Source organism: Lontra canadensis, unplaced genomic scaffold, assembly GCF_010015895.1.
Source record: "Lontra canadensis isolate GAN:19392208 unplaced genomic scaffold, GSC_riverotter_1.0 scaffold61, whole genome shotgun sequence".
NCBI lineage: Eukaryota > Metazoa > Chordata > Mammalia > Carnivora > Mustelidae > Lontra > Lontra canadensis.
The window spans coordinates 1,076,656-1,094,563 of NW_022631055.1; the positions used below are offsets into that span (position 1 = coordinate 1,076,656).

At 37.6% G+C, this 17,908-nt stretch overlaps 1 protein-coding gene across 1 annotated transcript in view; it reads right to left on the bottom strand.

Annotated features, from left to right (window-relative positions):
• The window catches only part of CFAP36 (cilia and flagella associated protein 36), a 29,175-nt gene that overhangs the window by 949 nt on the left and 10,318 nt on the right, over positions 1 to 17,908 (bottom strand). Inside the window, exons 4-8 of the mRNA XM_032877740.1 lie at positions 11,241 to 11,355; positions 7,706 to 7,793; positions 5,986 to 6,037; positions 3,733 to 3,835; positions 69 to 208 (exon numbers count right to left, since the gene is read on the bottom strand). Coding sequence (XP_032733631.1) covers positions 69 to 208; positions 3,733 to 3,835; positions 5,986 to 6,037; positions 7,706 to 7,793; positions 11,241 to 11,355 — 498 coding nt within the window. The remainder of the gene's footprint in view (positions 1 to 68; positions 209 to 3,732; positions 3,836 to 5,985; positions 6,038 to 7,705; positions 7,794 to 11,240; positions 11,356 to 17,908) is intronic.

Sequence of the window (17,908 nt, forward strand, 5' to 3'; positions counted from 1 at the left end):
TGTTTACATTGTTCCTAGTACTTTGTCATTCTGTTCATAGTTCTTACAAAGTAATGTGTTTTACTTACTGCTATTGGTCCTTCAATGCTTGCATGTTCTAAGCCAGGGATCTTCAGGCCTTTTTGTGGGAAGGAGGAAGTTTCGGGCAGCATTTCCAGCTTTCTTGCCGAAGGTTGTACTGACTGATTAGCGAAATGCACTTTAACTTCTGGCAGTAATTAGATAGATACCAATTAGTATATTATAAGCAATGTCAAGTATTCATTCACCAAAATGCCTAGTGTGTTTTTTTTCTCACTCCCCACCCCCTCACTTTAAATCAACACACACTGATTCAATCAATGTCTATATTGTTTCAAGCACTGGGTGAGAACAATAAACATAGTCTCTGTCCTCAAGGAGCTTGAACTACTGTTACTCATGAATAAAGACATTTCAACAAATTCCAAAGCTCCTGCTGTTTGTCACAACAGCTACAAGAAGTATAATTCTTATCTAAAGATTAGAACTACACTATACTGTATTACAATACTGCCACATAAGCTAAAGAAACAGGACATTAAAATCCCTCACTGGCAATGTAACTGGTGCCAAACTTCTGCTTACAGAAGAAACTGTAAATGACCCTGTATATTTTCAGAACAATGAAGTTAAAGCTACAATTTTTTGGACTGGACAAGTAAGTGCCAAGAATATCATTAATTTTTGTTTGTAATACATAGTAAAGACAACCTTAATAAATCTACTAACGCTGTAAGAAAATGCAAAGGTTTTGAAGTTAAGTAGAACTTAGAAGCAGACATAACAGAGCACTGACTATTCTCCAGTTATTTGGTGACTGTGCTAAAAGACAAGATTAACATGATAATTGCTTTTCTGAGCCATTTTTTAGTATAAGACAAGGCGATTTCTTTTAAGATAAAACATTTTCAGGTTAAGTACCTGAACTATGAAAGCAAGTGAAACAAGAAAAGCATCAGATAAAAATGATAGCAAGAACTAAAACGAGGATGGGTGAACGTAATACAAATGCCTCGAAAAGTTTAAAAATCTTGATAGCAAAGTGAAACCGGAAATAAAACTGCATGAGCAAAAACTTTGCCAGAGGACCACTGCTTCAGCATGGAGTGAATGCACTGATGGCAGCGCCAGGGAGGCTGGAAGAAGAAACGGTCTTCAGGCTCTTGGACAGTAAAAGTCTCCGTAGAAGAGATGAGGCTGTAGCTAACCTCCAACCAGCGTAGACAGGGAGCTATAGAACTTAGAAATAAAGACACACTCAAGCGGGGCACCTGGGTGGCTCAGTGAGTTAAAGCCTCTGCCTCCGGCTCAGGTCATGATCCCAGGGTCCTGGGATCAAGCTCCACATCGGGCTCTCTACTCAGCAGGGAGCCTGCTTCCTCCTCTCTTCTCTCTCTGCCTGCCTCTCTGCCTACTTGTGATCTCTGCCTATCAAATAAATAAATAAAATCTAAAAAAAAAAAAAAAGACACACTCAAGCAAGTTGGTCTCTACCAGCAAGAGTTAAACATGCCATTCTTACTGATGGTGACTTTACATAGAGGTAGGCTTAGCCCCCAGATACAGAAGCACACAGCAGAAGAAGGGACAATTCCATTTATTTCTGAGGAGGGGGAATCCCAGCCACATAAGCATTTATGTTCAATTCATGAACCTGTTCTGGATAGTTCTTACCTGGAATTTATTAGCTATGAACAACCTGTATATTCTCACTCACATCTAGAGAGGAAACTACTTGAAACCAAAATACTTAAGCTTCACTGATTTCTAGGAATAGACAATCAGACAACCAGAAAGCTTAAAGAAAGATCATCTTATCTCTGGCAACTCTTTGCACCAGTCTGAGAACAGATGCTATCCATTTCCAGCAGGAACCAAGGAAACACATGAAAAAAAAAGGAATTAAAAAGGAAATCAGACTCCTTTTTGATTCTTCCTAAATTAGATCTTCAAAATGGACTTCTACCACTGTGCATGAAATGATTTCCTGGAATATCAGATATACTCATTTTTTAAATATAGAATAGTTTTGAAAACTGAAGGCATTACTCTAGATTATCTGCTATATGTTCTGTACCACCTATGTGCATACCTGAGTTATATGTGGTTGACTTAATAGTCCGATAAGGAACTAGACAAAGCAAATGTATTCAGATTATGTCAGACACAAGACTGAAAAGTGTGTATTTAGGTCTGTACAAAATAGAAAGTTAAGTTTGAGCCAGCAAATTAAAAAAGAGCTCAGACAAAAAAAGGAGATGCTTTCATAAATATAATTCAAATGAAGTTATTCTACCTAGAATCTGATCATGAAAAAAGAGAAATGGCTAAATTTGCTACGAAGAAGCAAGGTGATTTCATAAACCTGCTTCTGTTTCATATGCCCCATTGTTTTATCAAGTCAGTACAGTTCCTTAAAATCAATGGGTAAACATCAAGCTCATCTTATCTCAATTACAAAATCTCTTCAAAACTAAAACATAAAAGAACACAAGATTCGGAGGCAGAAGACCAAAGTAAGTTACAGTTTTACCACTTAAAAGCTCAGTGGTGGGGTGCCCAGGTGGCTCAGTGGGTTAAGCCTCTGCCTTTGGCTCAGGTCATGATCTCAGGGTCCTCAAATCAAGCCCCACATTGGGCTCTCGGCTCAGCGGGGAGCCTGCTTCCCCCCTCTCTCTCTGCCTGCCTCTCTGCCTACCTGTGATCTCTCTGTCAAATAAATAAATAAAACCTAAAAATAAATAAATAAAAGCTCAGTGGTTTTGGACACGTCACGCAGCTTCCTGGAATTTCTTCTAAAACAATAAACATAAAAATAAGGATCATATCTTATGGGTGTGGCTTTTTTTAAATGAGAAAAGGACATTTATTTAAAACCAGAGAAATGCATGACAACATGAACTCAATTCATGATCATGACTCAAGTTCTGTTTCAGAGTTACTTGTTTTCTTATAAAGAAAATCAGAAAGAATTGAAAATGGATTTGCCACATATTATACAAATTCATCCACTAACATTTTCCACAAGGATTCTCATCAATTTTAGTTTCAGTATTTCCTGATGAAACATCTGGATAAACTGGCTACTTCTTGTTTCCTAGTTATGCTTTAATTCGTTAGGAAAATAATTTACCTTTCCAAGTTCTGCTTCTAACTCACAAACACTATATAACTGTGGTCATGGAAGAGAATACAAATGCGATGTGAACATATCTTGGAGGCTTTGGCCATGGCACAAAGGCTGGTGACTCCCTCAAGAGATTTCACTTGTTGCTCTGGGTTCCAGGCTTCACTTAGAAATCTGGGGACTACACCCTCTCTGTCAGCTGAGTATTTCCTACCTTCACCCTCCATAGCTAAATTTAAAAAGAATTTTAAATACCAGTGGCCATCCAACACTCCCTCCCAGGGGTTTTGAAGGTTAAGTAGGTATGAGAAAGTAATACACTCTTTATAATGTTTATGTATCCACCTTGTTAAAGAAAGTTCAACCTTGGGGCGCCTGGGTGGCTCAGTGGGTTAAAGCCTCTGCCTTCGGCTTAGGTCATGGTCCCAGGGTCCTGGGATCGAGCCCTGCATCGGGATCTCTGCTCAGCAGGGAGCCTGCTTCCCTTCCTCTCTCTCTGCCTGCCTCTCTGCCTACTGTGATCTCTGTCTGTCAAATAAATAAATAAAATCTTAAAAAAAAAAAAAAAGAAAGTTCAACCTTACCTGAGGGTGGGTGTGCAACATGTTCACCATCCCCTTGGGAATTCTTCATTTTTGCAGTTTCATTAGCATGCACGGGAGGCTCTTCTGTTTTAGCCTCTGAGAACTTCAGGAATCCATAATACATGATACAATTTTAAAAAGTTTTTTAGATTAATTTTGACTAATTCACTATTTAAGGGATCCAAAGACGTTACTTTAAAAAAATATATTGTCCACTAAATAGACAATGAACAGGAGATTTTCCAAAGTTTTTTAAGAACTTTCCAGCATTTTGTATCTTTTATTTTTTGAGGTAGATAAACATTCTCATTTCAAATCATGCACTGCTAAGAATAAGTAAGTAGTATATTTAGAGGACTCTGGACTTAACAAGAAGTTAGGTTCAAACCCAGGCTTCACCCTTACTACTCATGTGACCTTGAGGAAAAATACTCTAATAAGAGAAAGAAATCCACTGAATTATAAGGTCCTTTTCCACTTAAAATAATCTATATACCACTACACCATGGTATGCCTGAAGAAGCCACAAATGGGTTTATTTCCATTTCTAAAATGGGATAGTGTATTTAAACCAAATAAATCATTTAAATCTTGGGAAAAACTAAGTAAGCTGATAATTTGTTTTTCTTAAAAACAGAGGAAAATCTAATCACATGCAGCTTATTAGATAACTCATGTCATATGCCCCTATATGCTGGGTAAAAGACACAGGATGATTCTTTACCATACTATCAGCTCTACTCTTGTGTGTTTGAAAATTTCTATAATAATAAGTCTTTTAAAAAAGTCTTTAAAAAAACCACATATAAAACCCCTAAAACATAGTATTATTTAAGAAGTCAAATATAGTTTGCTTATAAACCAGAGAGTTAATAGTAATGTCTTCTGACAGCAGTTTTGAGCTGATATCTGTTCTATACTCTAAAACGATTTTATTTGGGGGCACCTGGGTGGCTCAGTTAGTTGAGTGACTGCCTTCAGCTCAGATCATGATCCTGGAGTCCCAGGATCAAGTCCGGCATTGGGCTCCCCAGTCGGCGGGAAGTCTGCTTCTCCCACTGACCTCTCTCCTCTCATTCTCTCTCTCTCTCACAAATAAATAAAAAATTTTAAAAAAAAATTTATTTACTTATTTGTGAGAGAGAGAGAGCACAAGCAGGGGAGCAGCAGGCAGAGGGTGAAGCAGGCTCCCCACTAAGCAAGGCACCCAACATGGGACTTGATCCCAGGACTCTGGGATCATGACTTGAGCCAAAGGCAGATGCTTAACCAACTGAGCCACCTAGTCATCCCTGTTCTATACTCTTATGTTAAAAAATATAGCACCTATCAATTGCACCTCGATTTACTAAAAGGAGATTTACTTAAAGATACATAAATCACCTCTTAATGCTAAATCATCTCTATTCCTTCTGCTCTTCATGGGGCACCTTGCAGTACAATGAGGCTTTTCAAAGACAGTGCATGATACAAGGATGTATCATAGTGACTGAAGGGAGAAAAGGAAAATGACTTTCGAGTGACCAAGAGACAGTTCATATTGTTTCCCTTTCCCTTCAGAGAAATTTGGGAAAACATAGGAAGAGAGGAAGGAATAATTACTAGCTTCCCTCACCTCAGCCAGATACATGTTTAATTTGTCCTTAGGAAAGATTAGGCACTTTATGGAAATAGTTCTTAATAGAGAACAATATGCCAGGGAATATCATAACTGACTCATTCTACTTGAGGCTGATCATGTTAAAGTCTGCAGGGGGCCCTCAAGGGTAACTGCAGTTGCTGTTTCAAAACAGTAAAGGAATCAAGGAGAGGGAAAAAGGAAAATATTATTCTCAATTGTCTCTTATTCATAAAATTAAGGGGAATTTTTATAAGGAATAATATGAATGATATGAATAACATGAATGATATTACAGTTTTTGGTAGCTAATCTCAGTGTTTATTGGGTACTTAAAAGGTAGGTTGCTGTGTGGGTTATAAAGTGAATATGGTTATAAAGTCACACGCAAATGCCTAGAACTGCTAAAAGAATATGATACTCTGAGGAACCGTGTAGTTCCACATAAGCAGCAAAACCTAGGTGTAAACCAAAGAGATGAGAGCGATGAGGGGCATCTGGCTGCTTGGTCAGTACAATGTGTGACTCTTGGTCTGGGGGTCATGAGTTTGGGCCCTATGTTGGGCGAGTTTGCTTAAAAAAGGATAACGGCAATGAAATACTTCTGTTGTTATACTAATATGTGCTGTGGGCACCTGCTTTTTTCTCTTCCTTTCTTCTTCCTGGTCATATTCCTCTTTCGATTTTCTGAAATATACAAAAGTAAGGTAGAGAAGTAAATTTTCTTTTTTGGTCGAAGAACCAACAAGCAACATGCTAAACTAAGCTCACAACATGTGCAAGGAATCTTGGAAACCAAGATGGAAATAATCAGGCTTTTCTTAAAGCAACTTAGAATCAACTGAGAAAGAGATACATGATAGGCACACACAGCATAATATAGTAACAAAACTACAGGTTCACCCATTTCTTTTGGAAATGTGAATGACCCCTAGCTGAACAAAGACCTACAGATTTGATATCGTAAACCCAAATATGATTGGCAAATCTGATCTCTCACTTTAAAGTGATAAGATCCATCTCTCCCCTCATTTTAGTTTTTCCAGGGGCACCAGAGCTATCACAAAGCTCTCCTGATATCATTATGCCAAAGCCCTATCAGTTGCTGTAAACTGCTCACTGAGGGCCTCCGATTTAGGAAAATAGCCAAGTCAACTCTCGTTCATAACAAAGTTTTACTACTTTACAGAGCACATTCCCTTCAAAAGCCTTTAGAAAATAAAGTCTAAAAGTACAATGCTGATTAATTTTCAGACCACCAATCAACCAACAAAAGCAACCAGCTCAAGTCAAAACTACCAATCCTCTAAACCTATTAACAATTTCCTTAACTCTTCAAACCTATAAACTCAAAGCATTCTGTGTTGTCTCGGGCTCCCATCTGCCCCTGCGGTGGAAAATAGGATCTGGCTGGAAGAGGCTGGGTTTACCAGCACACCTGCCTCCCTCCCCACAACTACTTAAATCCCCTGGAATTAAGCACTAAGTCATGGAGCTCCTTCCATAGTTCCCCACTAGACCCATCCTCCCAATCACCATCCTGCCTTGTCCTCCCTTCTGCTCTGGAGCTGAGGACAAGGTGGATAGGGGTAGAACTACAGGATGCTAGAAGACGGTCAGGTGTGGGGTTAGAATTGAAGAAAAAGGAAGGGCTCCCAAAGGACAAGGCCCGATTTTGCAGGTGACACAATGGCTATAAGTATCCTTCTGCCCTAAGCCTCTACATTCTCCAAGAGATTTAAAAATTAGGTACTGCAATTGTTAATCCCTTCCAAAACTGCCAGAGGGGTCAAGAGATGACAGGCCCAAGGGGAAAAAAAAAACGCCCCTTTAGTGGCCTACACACTCTATGCCAGGCATTTGGCTGAGAATCATGTAAGTGGGGCAAAGAAGAGACCAGCAAGACATCATCTGGGATGGGCACTTCCCACTGCCTTCTTTTCCCTTGCAGGTTACCTGCCACCCTGCCAGCTATTTCGTCTGTGGAATGTGAATGTCCAGCCTCCTGCTGTTAGACACCTGGAATGAGCGACCTCTAACACCAGGGTCCAGAAGCCATCGAGTGTCTTGTCACCAGGCTGGGTCTGCTGGCTGGTTTCCCATTCCCATGAAGGGACGGGAAGAAGCCCCTCCCATTTAGGCTGATATGGTATGAGGCACTTGAAAACCATTTTTTCTGTGCATTAAAAAATGTTATACATAGTTATAAACAAATACAATGATACATCATTTTTATGGTTTTTCAGTAGAGAATTTATTTTCACGAGTTCATAATATTATGAGGGTAGAAAACATACACAGATCATGTCACAATATTAGTAATGATTCATTCAAAAAATAATTAAAGAATGATACCTAAGAACTTCCCTCAGGATTTTCATCTCTTCCTGTTCAAGGTCACTGACCATATCCGAACCATCTGTTAAGCAGTCAGGTAATACACCTGTTGAAAATCAAAGACCACACAAAAGAATATGAACTCTACTGAAAACATTTATTGCTCACTATTCTAACTCATCAAAAAGTACAAATGAGTTTATTAACAGTTCACTTAAAAATGTTCTAAGCTATTATCTAATTATTATATTTTTTACTTTTTCTTGTTTTACAGAATCAGCCCCACCCAAACACCACAGTTTTATCTAGAAATTCTCTTAGTAATTATTTGTATTACCCATTAAAAGTGACCATAATACAGCAATTAAAATTAGTTAATATAAACTATCACCCCCTGTAATCATCTACAGTCTGAGGATAGACCACTGAAATCATCAAGCTCCTAGTAATGAAAGTGTGCTCTCAGAAGTATCCCTTAAGGATGAAAAGAGTTTACAAAACAAAATATACAATACTTTGTTAATTTAAACAGCATGTTAATATGCTTCATTCATGCTACAGCAAATGCTACTGAAAAGGGTCCTGCTTACTACATTGGAAAAAGCATGGGGCTGAGCACTCAGGAGGAATATAAAGATGAAGAAAACAACCTCTGCCCCCGGAGCTTCTATCCAGATATTGGGCCAATAACTATAAACCAGGGCAGTACCAACTTCAGCCCAATGCAAATTATAATTCATGGCAAGTAATTTTAAATTTGAATTTACTTTATTACCTACATCTTCCTAAGAAGCAGGTAGACTGGTAATCAGTGTTCTATTCATATCTTATTTATTAGTATATTCTCACAACATCAGCAGCTTGTGTCTTAATTTTTACCTTCCATTTCTTTATCCACAGATGACTATGGGATTTTCAATCTGCTCCAAATTAAAGTAGCTTTATTATTCTAATCCCCTTGATGTTTAAATACTTTTTTTAATTAAACTTTTTATTTTAAGATACTTGCAGATTCACATGCGGTTGTAAGAAATAATACAGAGAGAGGTTACGCATGCACCTTTTATTCAGTTTTCCCCCAACGGTAACATCTTGCAAAATACAGTGTGGCATCACAGCCAAAGAACTGACTAAAAAAAACTGATCAATCTCAAGTGCATTTTTGTACTTTTTCCAGTCAAAAGATACACAATTAGTATGCTCTGGTAGTATTTCTGAGGAAAATTAAAAGAACTAAGAAAAGAATGATGCAATAGTATGCAGTGCTTCAAAACCATCAAAATAATGCTCTGATTTGCATTTCCCCAAATTTCTTTGATAAAATACAACAAAGAATCCTGAAAGCCTTTGAATTATTCTTACTCCCAAGACAATTTTCAAATGGTCTGCAGTTCTGAATACACTCAACATTGCTCTAAGGTACTAACTCCTTGATCTAACTTAAGCAACGTTCTTAAATGCAAGTATTAAAAATGCTATAGCAGAAACAAAGTCTTAGATTTTATTTAAAGGTAAGCAACATTCCCACCCTGTGGTTTGATACCAGCACTCTTCTGCATCATTGCCTCATCCTCCCTTGCTAATAGAACCCAGATTTGTTTAATTAACAGGCAGCCAAGTACTTGGAGACTTAGCCCCACTCCACCACAGGAGAGTGACTCATGATAATGGTCTCATTTTCCATGCCAGAGGGTTTAAGAAAAGCATGTGACCTGACCAATAGGACCTGAGGGGGAAGTTTCTGGGGGTTTCCATGCAAGTTTTGTCTTGCTATCAAAAAGAGATGTACAGGAAGAAATATATCCCCTTTCTTCATGAGACATCATTGAGTCTCATCCAATGTAGCTAGAGGGCAATCAGGAGAGATCCTCAGAAGAACAGAGTGTAAAGATGGAAAGTGTCAGCGTTCTTAATAATACCACGGGGTTACTAACTTAACCGACATGGACTGTCTTCCTTCTCCCCTTCCTCTGGACTTCTTATTCTGTGGGGATCGATTCTTACTGCTTAGGACATTTTCATTGAGGCTTTTTCTGCTCACAGCAGCCTGAGGTGATATCCAGCTGATATAAGCTGTATATACTTCTTCCCTTTATATTAAAATCTAAATGAGTTTCCAGTTAAATTCCAAACTGAAAACATATGGAGTGCCAGTATCAAGTTCACCAGCTCTTTTATCAAAACTGATCCCCCCCAAAACAATTTTAGCTATAACATAAAATAATTACTCGCACCCTCTAACCCATAGGTCAGAATAGGGCATAATTTCAGGAACATTCAGAGAAAAGGATTTAATAAAGCAAACCATGGTAGAAAGACAGACTGTTTCCCAGACTGACTTACACCAAAGCAACAGCACAGTGTCATCCATTGTTCAGGGTTAGGGTGATGTTATCTCCTACCCACAGACGTCGGCTCTCACACCTGCTGTGAAAAGCATTCTAGAATTTTACAGGACAGTTATGGTGGTGCTTAGGCTCTAAGAGATAGTCTCTACTCTCATGATACTAATGAGAGAAGAATCCACAAGGGCCCTGCTTGCCCTACAACAATAGAAGCCTCTTGCTGCATGTTCCAGACCCTTAAAAGCAAACAGTACAACTGAACTATAGCTCTCACATCTTCAAGAAGCAATTTTAAAACAGATCCTGCTGCCAAACCATTAAAGAGTATATAGGCATGGTCAAGAATATCAGTGCAGTCTATTGAGCAAAGGAACACACAGGTATTAAGGTCAGGTTACTACAGCCAGAAATCTGAAAGGTAGTAAGAATCTGGATTGAATCTGGATTGAAAAGGAGACAGTACAATAAGAAATACGGTTAGAAACACACATGTGTCAAGTCAAGATGTCAAATGTAACTCAAATACACAAGACAGGATCAAAAGCAGGAAAATCTAAGGACAAACTGAAATTAGACAAGAGAGTCAGGGAAGAGAATAACTAAAGAGGGCTAGGAGGGCTTTGAGTTCGGTTTTCCTTTCCCTGACAGTAGTGCAGTCATACCTGCCCATTGTCCTAGAACAGTTCTCAGTTTGGTCCCAGAACCAGCAGCATCACCTGGGAGCTTGTTAAAAATGCAAAGCATTCAGTCCCACCCCAGACCTACTGAATCAGAAGAGGGAAACTACCGTATGTGTTTCAACAGCCCTCCAACAACTCCAGAAGCTCATTAACGCTAGAGAGCCACTGTCTCCTACAAAGGTCCTAACTATCATAAGCCAGACAAAAAAGACTAGTTACCTTCTCTTCACAGTAACTAAAACTGTGACCATTCAAAAGTACTGAATTTCATAAACAAAATGGCTAGGAAGAAAAATCAAGCACTTTGAGACCTAAAACATCATTAAATCAAATTCTGGTCTCCTTTCTTTGAGATGGCAAACACAAACTGATCAGGAAAGTTTACATTCTTGAATCTCTTCAGTCAGCAAACTTGAAATACATTTATACAAAGCAGCTACATTTAAGACCATAGTAGAATCAGAATAGTCAAAACTGCAAAACAAAAACAAAAATTTAGCACTTAGATATCTAAATTCAACATGTTACCATTTCTCTCTTGAATTATTCGAATGGCTTGCAGCTGCATTTCGATGTTTTTCTGGACCATCATTGCTTTAAAGATAGTAAAATCTTCTGCTGCCAACACAGGTTGCAAAATGGCCTATGGAAAAGAAATCTGGAAGTTAAATGAAGATTCAAGTTTTAAAACTATTTCCACACACTCAGATCATTTCTATGGCAAATCGTTTCTATTAATTCAAGAATGCTGTAGTAGTACTTATGGTCAGATGACTCAAGAGGAAAATTTTAAGATTCTAAAAGCCTTTAATGTAAGACTCTCCCAACCCCCAGACCTCCAAGAAGCTAAGGCTGACAACGGTAATATATTTTCCAAATGAGCCAGTGCTGAGTAACTCTGAAAAATAACAGAGAAATTAGGCTTAGTTTTTTAAGGTTACCACTTCAGTATCTGGATTTGTTTTGCAGCCAAAATAACAATATCTATTTGGTTTTATTTCTATCACCTGAAATTTACTGTGAATAATAAATCCTAAGTACAAAATTATCCCTTAATCAATAAAAGTACCAAGTTGAATAAAAGTCAACGCAAAAAAAAAAAATGGAGTCTGGAAAATAAGTGTAATGAGATATTAATAATGTGAGAAGACAATTGTCCTATATGTACAAAGTTTCATGTAAGAAGTAAGTTAGAAATTATGTTGTGAAATCATTTTCTGGAAGAAACAATAAATGTGATAAATTAAGGAGAAAAGTAAAGGTGTCTTCTGTGGAGTACCTAAAATTATACAGGGGGCTATTGCCACTTCCCAAGCTAATCAATAATAAGTAGAATAAGATTTGCAATGGGTGAAAACCCAGGAGAAAACACTCAAATTTAATGCACCAGACTAAAATCTTATTTCAAGACTTCCATGATATTAATGTAAAAGCCGAACACACAAAATCAGGCAGAGGCAACCAAGGCTGTGCTATTGTTCACCAGGCAGGCTGCAGCAATATGTCAGACACATCAACCAAAGCTCCATCAAAGAGGAAGCAAAGAGGAAGGAGCAATCAGCTCCTTCAGCAATCAGCTCACCAGAAAACCGCAGTATATAGCAAAGCAAAGCAAAATGCAAGAGCAGCTCTCAGGGGGCGCCTGGGTGGCTCAGTCATTAAGCGTCTGCCCTGGGCTCAGGCCATGATCCTGGGGTCCTGGGATGGAGTCCCACATCGGACTCTCTGCTCAATGGGAAGCCTGCTTCTCCCCCCGCCTGTACTCGCTCTCACTCCCTCCCTGTCTCTCTAATTAATAAAAATAAATAAATAAATAAAAGTAAAAAACTTAAAAATGCATCTCTCTCTGTGACATTTATGAGGAGTCAGCTGTAGAAAAAAATGATGGAGAGTTTCTTCCCCCTACAGTCACATGCACCATTCAAAAGACCCACAGCAGGGAGTAGCAAGTAGGCTTGACTGTGACTGGCAGGCCAAAGCTCAGTATTGAAACCACTTGTGGACAGTCTCTGTGATAGATTAGTCATGTCTGCCAAAACAACTTGATGGGATTATGCCCCACATAACTTTGTTCTGGGGCTTCCTAGACTTCTTATTAGTGATATTAAGGACTTTATCCCCGTCAGTAATAAACTCTTAAAGGGCAGTACTATTAATAGCAATGTATCAACTGGAGCTTCTAACAGCAAGTCAGAGTTAGAGTTACACACTTAATGTGTACCTTGAAGTATCTAAGAAATGCATATTCCTAAGTCGTGCCCTAAACATAATGAATCTAAATTTTTAGAGGATGGGTGCCCATGTATCTCCACAGATAATTCTTATAACATTAAAGCTCGAGAACCATTGACACATTGGAAGAAAATGAGCCCTTGATATCAAAAGCCATTTCCAACTTACCCATGTACCAGCTGCGTGACTCTGTGTGACTTTTTTTTTTAAAAGATTTTATTTATTTGACAGGCAGAGATCACAAGTAGGCAGAGAGGCAGGCAGAGAGAGAGGAGGAAGCATTATCCCTGCTGAGCAGAGAGCCCTATGCGGGGCTCCCAGGACCCTGGGATCATGATCTGAGCCAAAGAGAGAGGCTTTCACCCACTGAGCCACCCAGTCACCCCTGGGCATGTCTTTTAGTTCTCTGAGCTTAAGTGTCTTCATCTGCAAATTGGTACTATAATAATAATAGTAATACAGTGTTTTGTTGAATCTAAACCCCCAGATTAGTAAAATAAGGCTTTACTTCTTGCACCAACTAGAAAAGAAAAACCCCGCCAATTAAATTATAACATGTCATTTAGTGTAAAATACATTCTCATTTCAGAGGTATTACAATATGAAAAATTAGCATTTTAGCATGAAAGAAATACAATCATAACTTTCTGGCCAGGTGTTGGAATTAAATAAGATGAGAAGGCACTTTTTAAATTGAAAAGTACCTACAAAAGTGATTGTTCTAATCCTGTTGAGGCTGGTTAAATATCCAAAATGGTGCACTAAACCTGACAACTTTACAGTAGTGGGATTCTTCCAGTTCAAGGGAATGGATAAGATCTTCTGCTAAAGGCACTTAGAGGAACTAAATACAAGAGTTACTTCAAAAACTGGCAATACTTTAAAAACAACAACAGTCTTAAGTATCCATTAAATTAATTGAAATGTCAAACTACTTTGACAGAAGACTATGAGGTAAAGTAAATGTGATGGTATTTATGTTTGAGAAAAGCACATTAACAAAAAAATGAACACTGAGTATTTAGGAATCTGACTTACATGAGTGTATAAGACATTCAAATATATTCACACTTAGCCTTAGGTTGCCCTATTATTATCTCCGCTTAAAGTTCATCATACCATAGTTTTGAAAGGTACAAGTGATTTCATGTACTTACAGTATTCCATTAACAGACATAACTACCAGGAGAAAAAGATGAATTCGTGATTACAGTTGGAGACTTCAATACCCTCTATCGGTAATGGGCAGATCCAGCAGGCAGAAAATCAGAAAGGACACAGCTGAACTGAACAACACCTTCAGTCAACTGGATCAAATTGACATTTCTCCAAAAACAGAAAAATACACATTCCTCTCGGGCACACATGAAAAATTCACCCAAATAGACTACATTCTAGGCCATAAAGCACATCTTGATAAATTTAAAAGAATAGGAATCATACAAAGTATCCTCTCAGACTGCAATGGAATTAAACTAGACATCAAGAGCAGAACGGTAACTGGAAAAACCTAAAATAATTGGAGATCAAACAACACACCTCTAAATAATATGTGAGTAAAAGGAGTACAGTCAATACTTAAATAATGCAAGGCTTAGGGGCACTGACCCTTATGCAGTCAAATAACTGCATATAATTCTTGACTGCCCCAGACTTAAACTACTAATAGCCTTCTGATGGCCAGAAGCCTTACCAATTCATAAACAGCCCATTAACACATATTTCATATGTTATATGTATTATTACTGCATTCTTAACAATAAGCTACAGAAGAGAAAATGTTATTATGAAAATCATATGGAGGAATGCCTGGGTGGCTCAGTCAGTTAAGCGACTGCCTTTGGCTCAGGTCATTATCCCAGGGTCCTGGAATCTAGTCCCAAAACAGGCTTCTTGCTCGGCAGGGAGCCTGCTTCTCTCTCTCTCCCTCTGCCTTCCACTCTGCCTGCTTGTGTTCGCTCTCTCTCTATCAAATAAATAAGTAAAATCTTTAAAAAAAAAGAAAAAAAGAAAGAAAAGAAGATCATATGGAAACTAAAAGGCAACCTCCTGAATGGGAGCAGATATTTACAAAGGACATATTCAATAAAGAGATAGTATCCAAAATATACAAAGAACTTACACAACACCAAAAAACAAATCATCCAATTAAAAATGGGCAGAAGACATGAACAGACATTTCTCCAAGGACATACGGAGTTGCCAAGAGATCCGTGAAAAGATGCTCAATGTCATTCATCATCAGGAAAATGCAAATCAAAACCACAATGAGCTATCACCATATACCTGTCAGAATGGCTAAAATTAAAACACAAGAAACAACAAGTGTTGGCGAGGATGTAGAGACAAAGAAACACTCAGGCGCAGATGGTGGGAATACAAACTAGTGTAGCCACTATGGAAAACAGTATGGAGCTTCCTCAAAAAGTTAAAAATAGAAATATTATAGGACCCAGTAATCCCACTACTGGGTATTTACTCAAGGGGGAAAAAAAAAAAAACACTAATTCAAAAAGATCTAGGTATCATTATGTTCATTGCAGCATTATTTACAATAGCCAAATTATGGAAGCAGCCCAAGTACACACTGATAGATGAATAGATAAGGAAGAGGTGGTATATAGCTACAATGGAATATTATTCAGCCATAAAAAAGAATGAAATCTTGACATTTGCAGCAACGTGGATGGATCTAGAGAATATAATGCTAAGTGAAATAAGCAAGTCTGCGCAAGTCAAATACCATATCATCTCACTCATATGTGAAATTCAAGAAACAAAACAAACAAAGGGAAAAAAGAGACAAACCAAAAAACAGACTCTTAACTACAGAGATTCAATTGATGGTTACCAGAGGGAGGTGGATGGGGGAGAATGAAATAGGTGAAGGTGATTAAGACTACACTTACCATGATGAGCACTAAGTAATGTATAGAATAGTTGAATCACTATGTTGTACACCTGAAACTAATATAACACTTTATGTTAACTATACTGGAATTAAAATTTTAAAAAGAAAATCATAAGGAAGAGAAAATATATTTATAGTACTGTGCTGTATTTATTTTAAAAATAAATCTGTGTAGAAGTGGACCCACACAGTTCAAACCTGTGTTATACAAAGGTCAACTGTAGTCTTAAGAGAAATTTCTTTTTTTTTAAGAGAAATTCCTAAAATATTCCTAAAAATATACAACTTATTGAAATTTTCAGGGTACACCTAAAGTAGTGTTCAGAGAAAATTTACAGCATTAAAAGCATATATTTAAAAAGAAGAAATATCTAACATCAATAATCTAAGCTTTCACTTCAGGAACTACAGAAAGAAGAATAAATTAGGGGCACCTAGGTGACTCAGTGGGTTAAAGCCTCTGCCATTGGCATGGATCATGAACACAGGGTCCTGGGATTGAGCCCCACATAGAGCTCTCTGCTCAGTAGGGAGCCTGCTTCCGCCTCTCTCTCTCTGCCTGCTTCTCTGCCTACTTGTGATCTCTGTCTGTCAAATAAATAAATAAAATTTAAAAAAAAAGAAGGAATTAAATCCAAAGTAAACAGTAGAAATTAGAGAAGAAATCAATTAAATTTAAAGTAGAAAATCAACAAAACTAAAAGTTGATTCTTCAAAAATATCAATAAAACTGATAAACCTCTAGCTAGGTTAACTATGAAAGAAAGAGAGAAAAAACATAAATTACTAATATCAGGAATGAAAGAGGGTACATTACTACAGATGCCAGAGACTTTAAAAGGATAATATAGAAATATTATTGACAACTCTATGTCCACAAACATCATAACCTAGACAAAATGGACCAATTCCTTGAAAAACACAATCTGCCAAGCTCACACAAGTAGAAATAGACAATCTGAATAAGGTAATAGATAGACAGGAATACTCTATCTCCATCTTTAAAGAGAAGGAACCAATAATTAATAACCTTCCAAAACAGAAAGCTCCAGGCCTAGCTGGGTCCCCTGATAAATTCTACCAAATATTTAATGAAGAAATTATACAATTCTCCACAAAATAAAAAAGATAAAACTTTGAAGAAAAGTTTAGATTCGTATTATTTGTCAAAAGAATAATAATCACATATTTATTTGTAGAAGTTAAATAGCATAACCTACAGAACTGATATAAAAGCCTTTCTATTGATTCAAATTATTTTTTTAAATATTTTTTATTTATTTATTTGACAGAGAAAGATCACAAGTAGACAGAGAAGCAGGCAGAGAGAGAGAGAGGGAAGCAGGCTCCCTGCTGAGCAGAGAGCCCGATGCGGTACTCGATCCCAGGACCCTGAGATCACGACCTGAGCCGAAGGCAGAGGCTTAACCCACTGAGCCACCCAGGCGCCCTATTGATTCAAATTATTAAGGAGAAAAAAAGTATGACTTTGAAATCCACTTTCCCTTCTACACATAACTTATTCAGTGTCCATGCTATTGTCCCACCAGCCCTCCCTGAATGATTCAGGTTAGGATTTACATGTATTTGAACATGCATATGAAAATTTGCCCTTAGATAAGAATCCTCAAAAAAAAAAAAAAAAAAATTACACCAATTCTTCACAATCTCTTCCTGAAAATAGAAGCAGAGAGAATACTCCGTAACTTATTTTATGTAGCCAACATTACACTGATACCAAAATCAGACAAAAATGCTACAAGAAAGAACAGTATTTCTCATGAACACAGATAGAAAAATACTCAACAAAATACTAGCAGGTTGAAACCCAACAATGTATAAAAAGAATTATACACCATGACCAAGAGGGATTTATTCTAGTTATGCAAGTTGGTTCAACACCCAAAAATTAATTAATGTAATTCATTAATCACGTGAAAAGTCTAAAAAAGATCACACTGTCATATCAATAGATGCAGAAGAGCATTTGACAAAATCCAACATTCATTCATGATAATATTTTCAGCAAATGAGGAATAGAGAGGAATTTCCT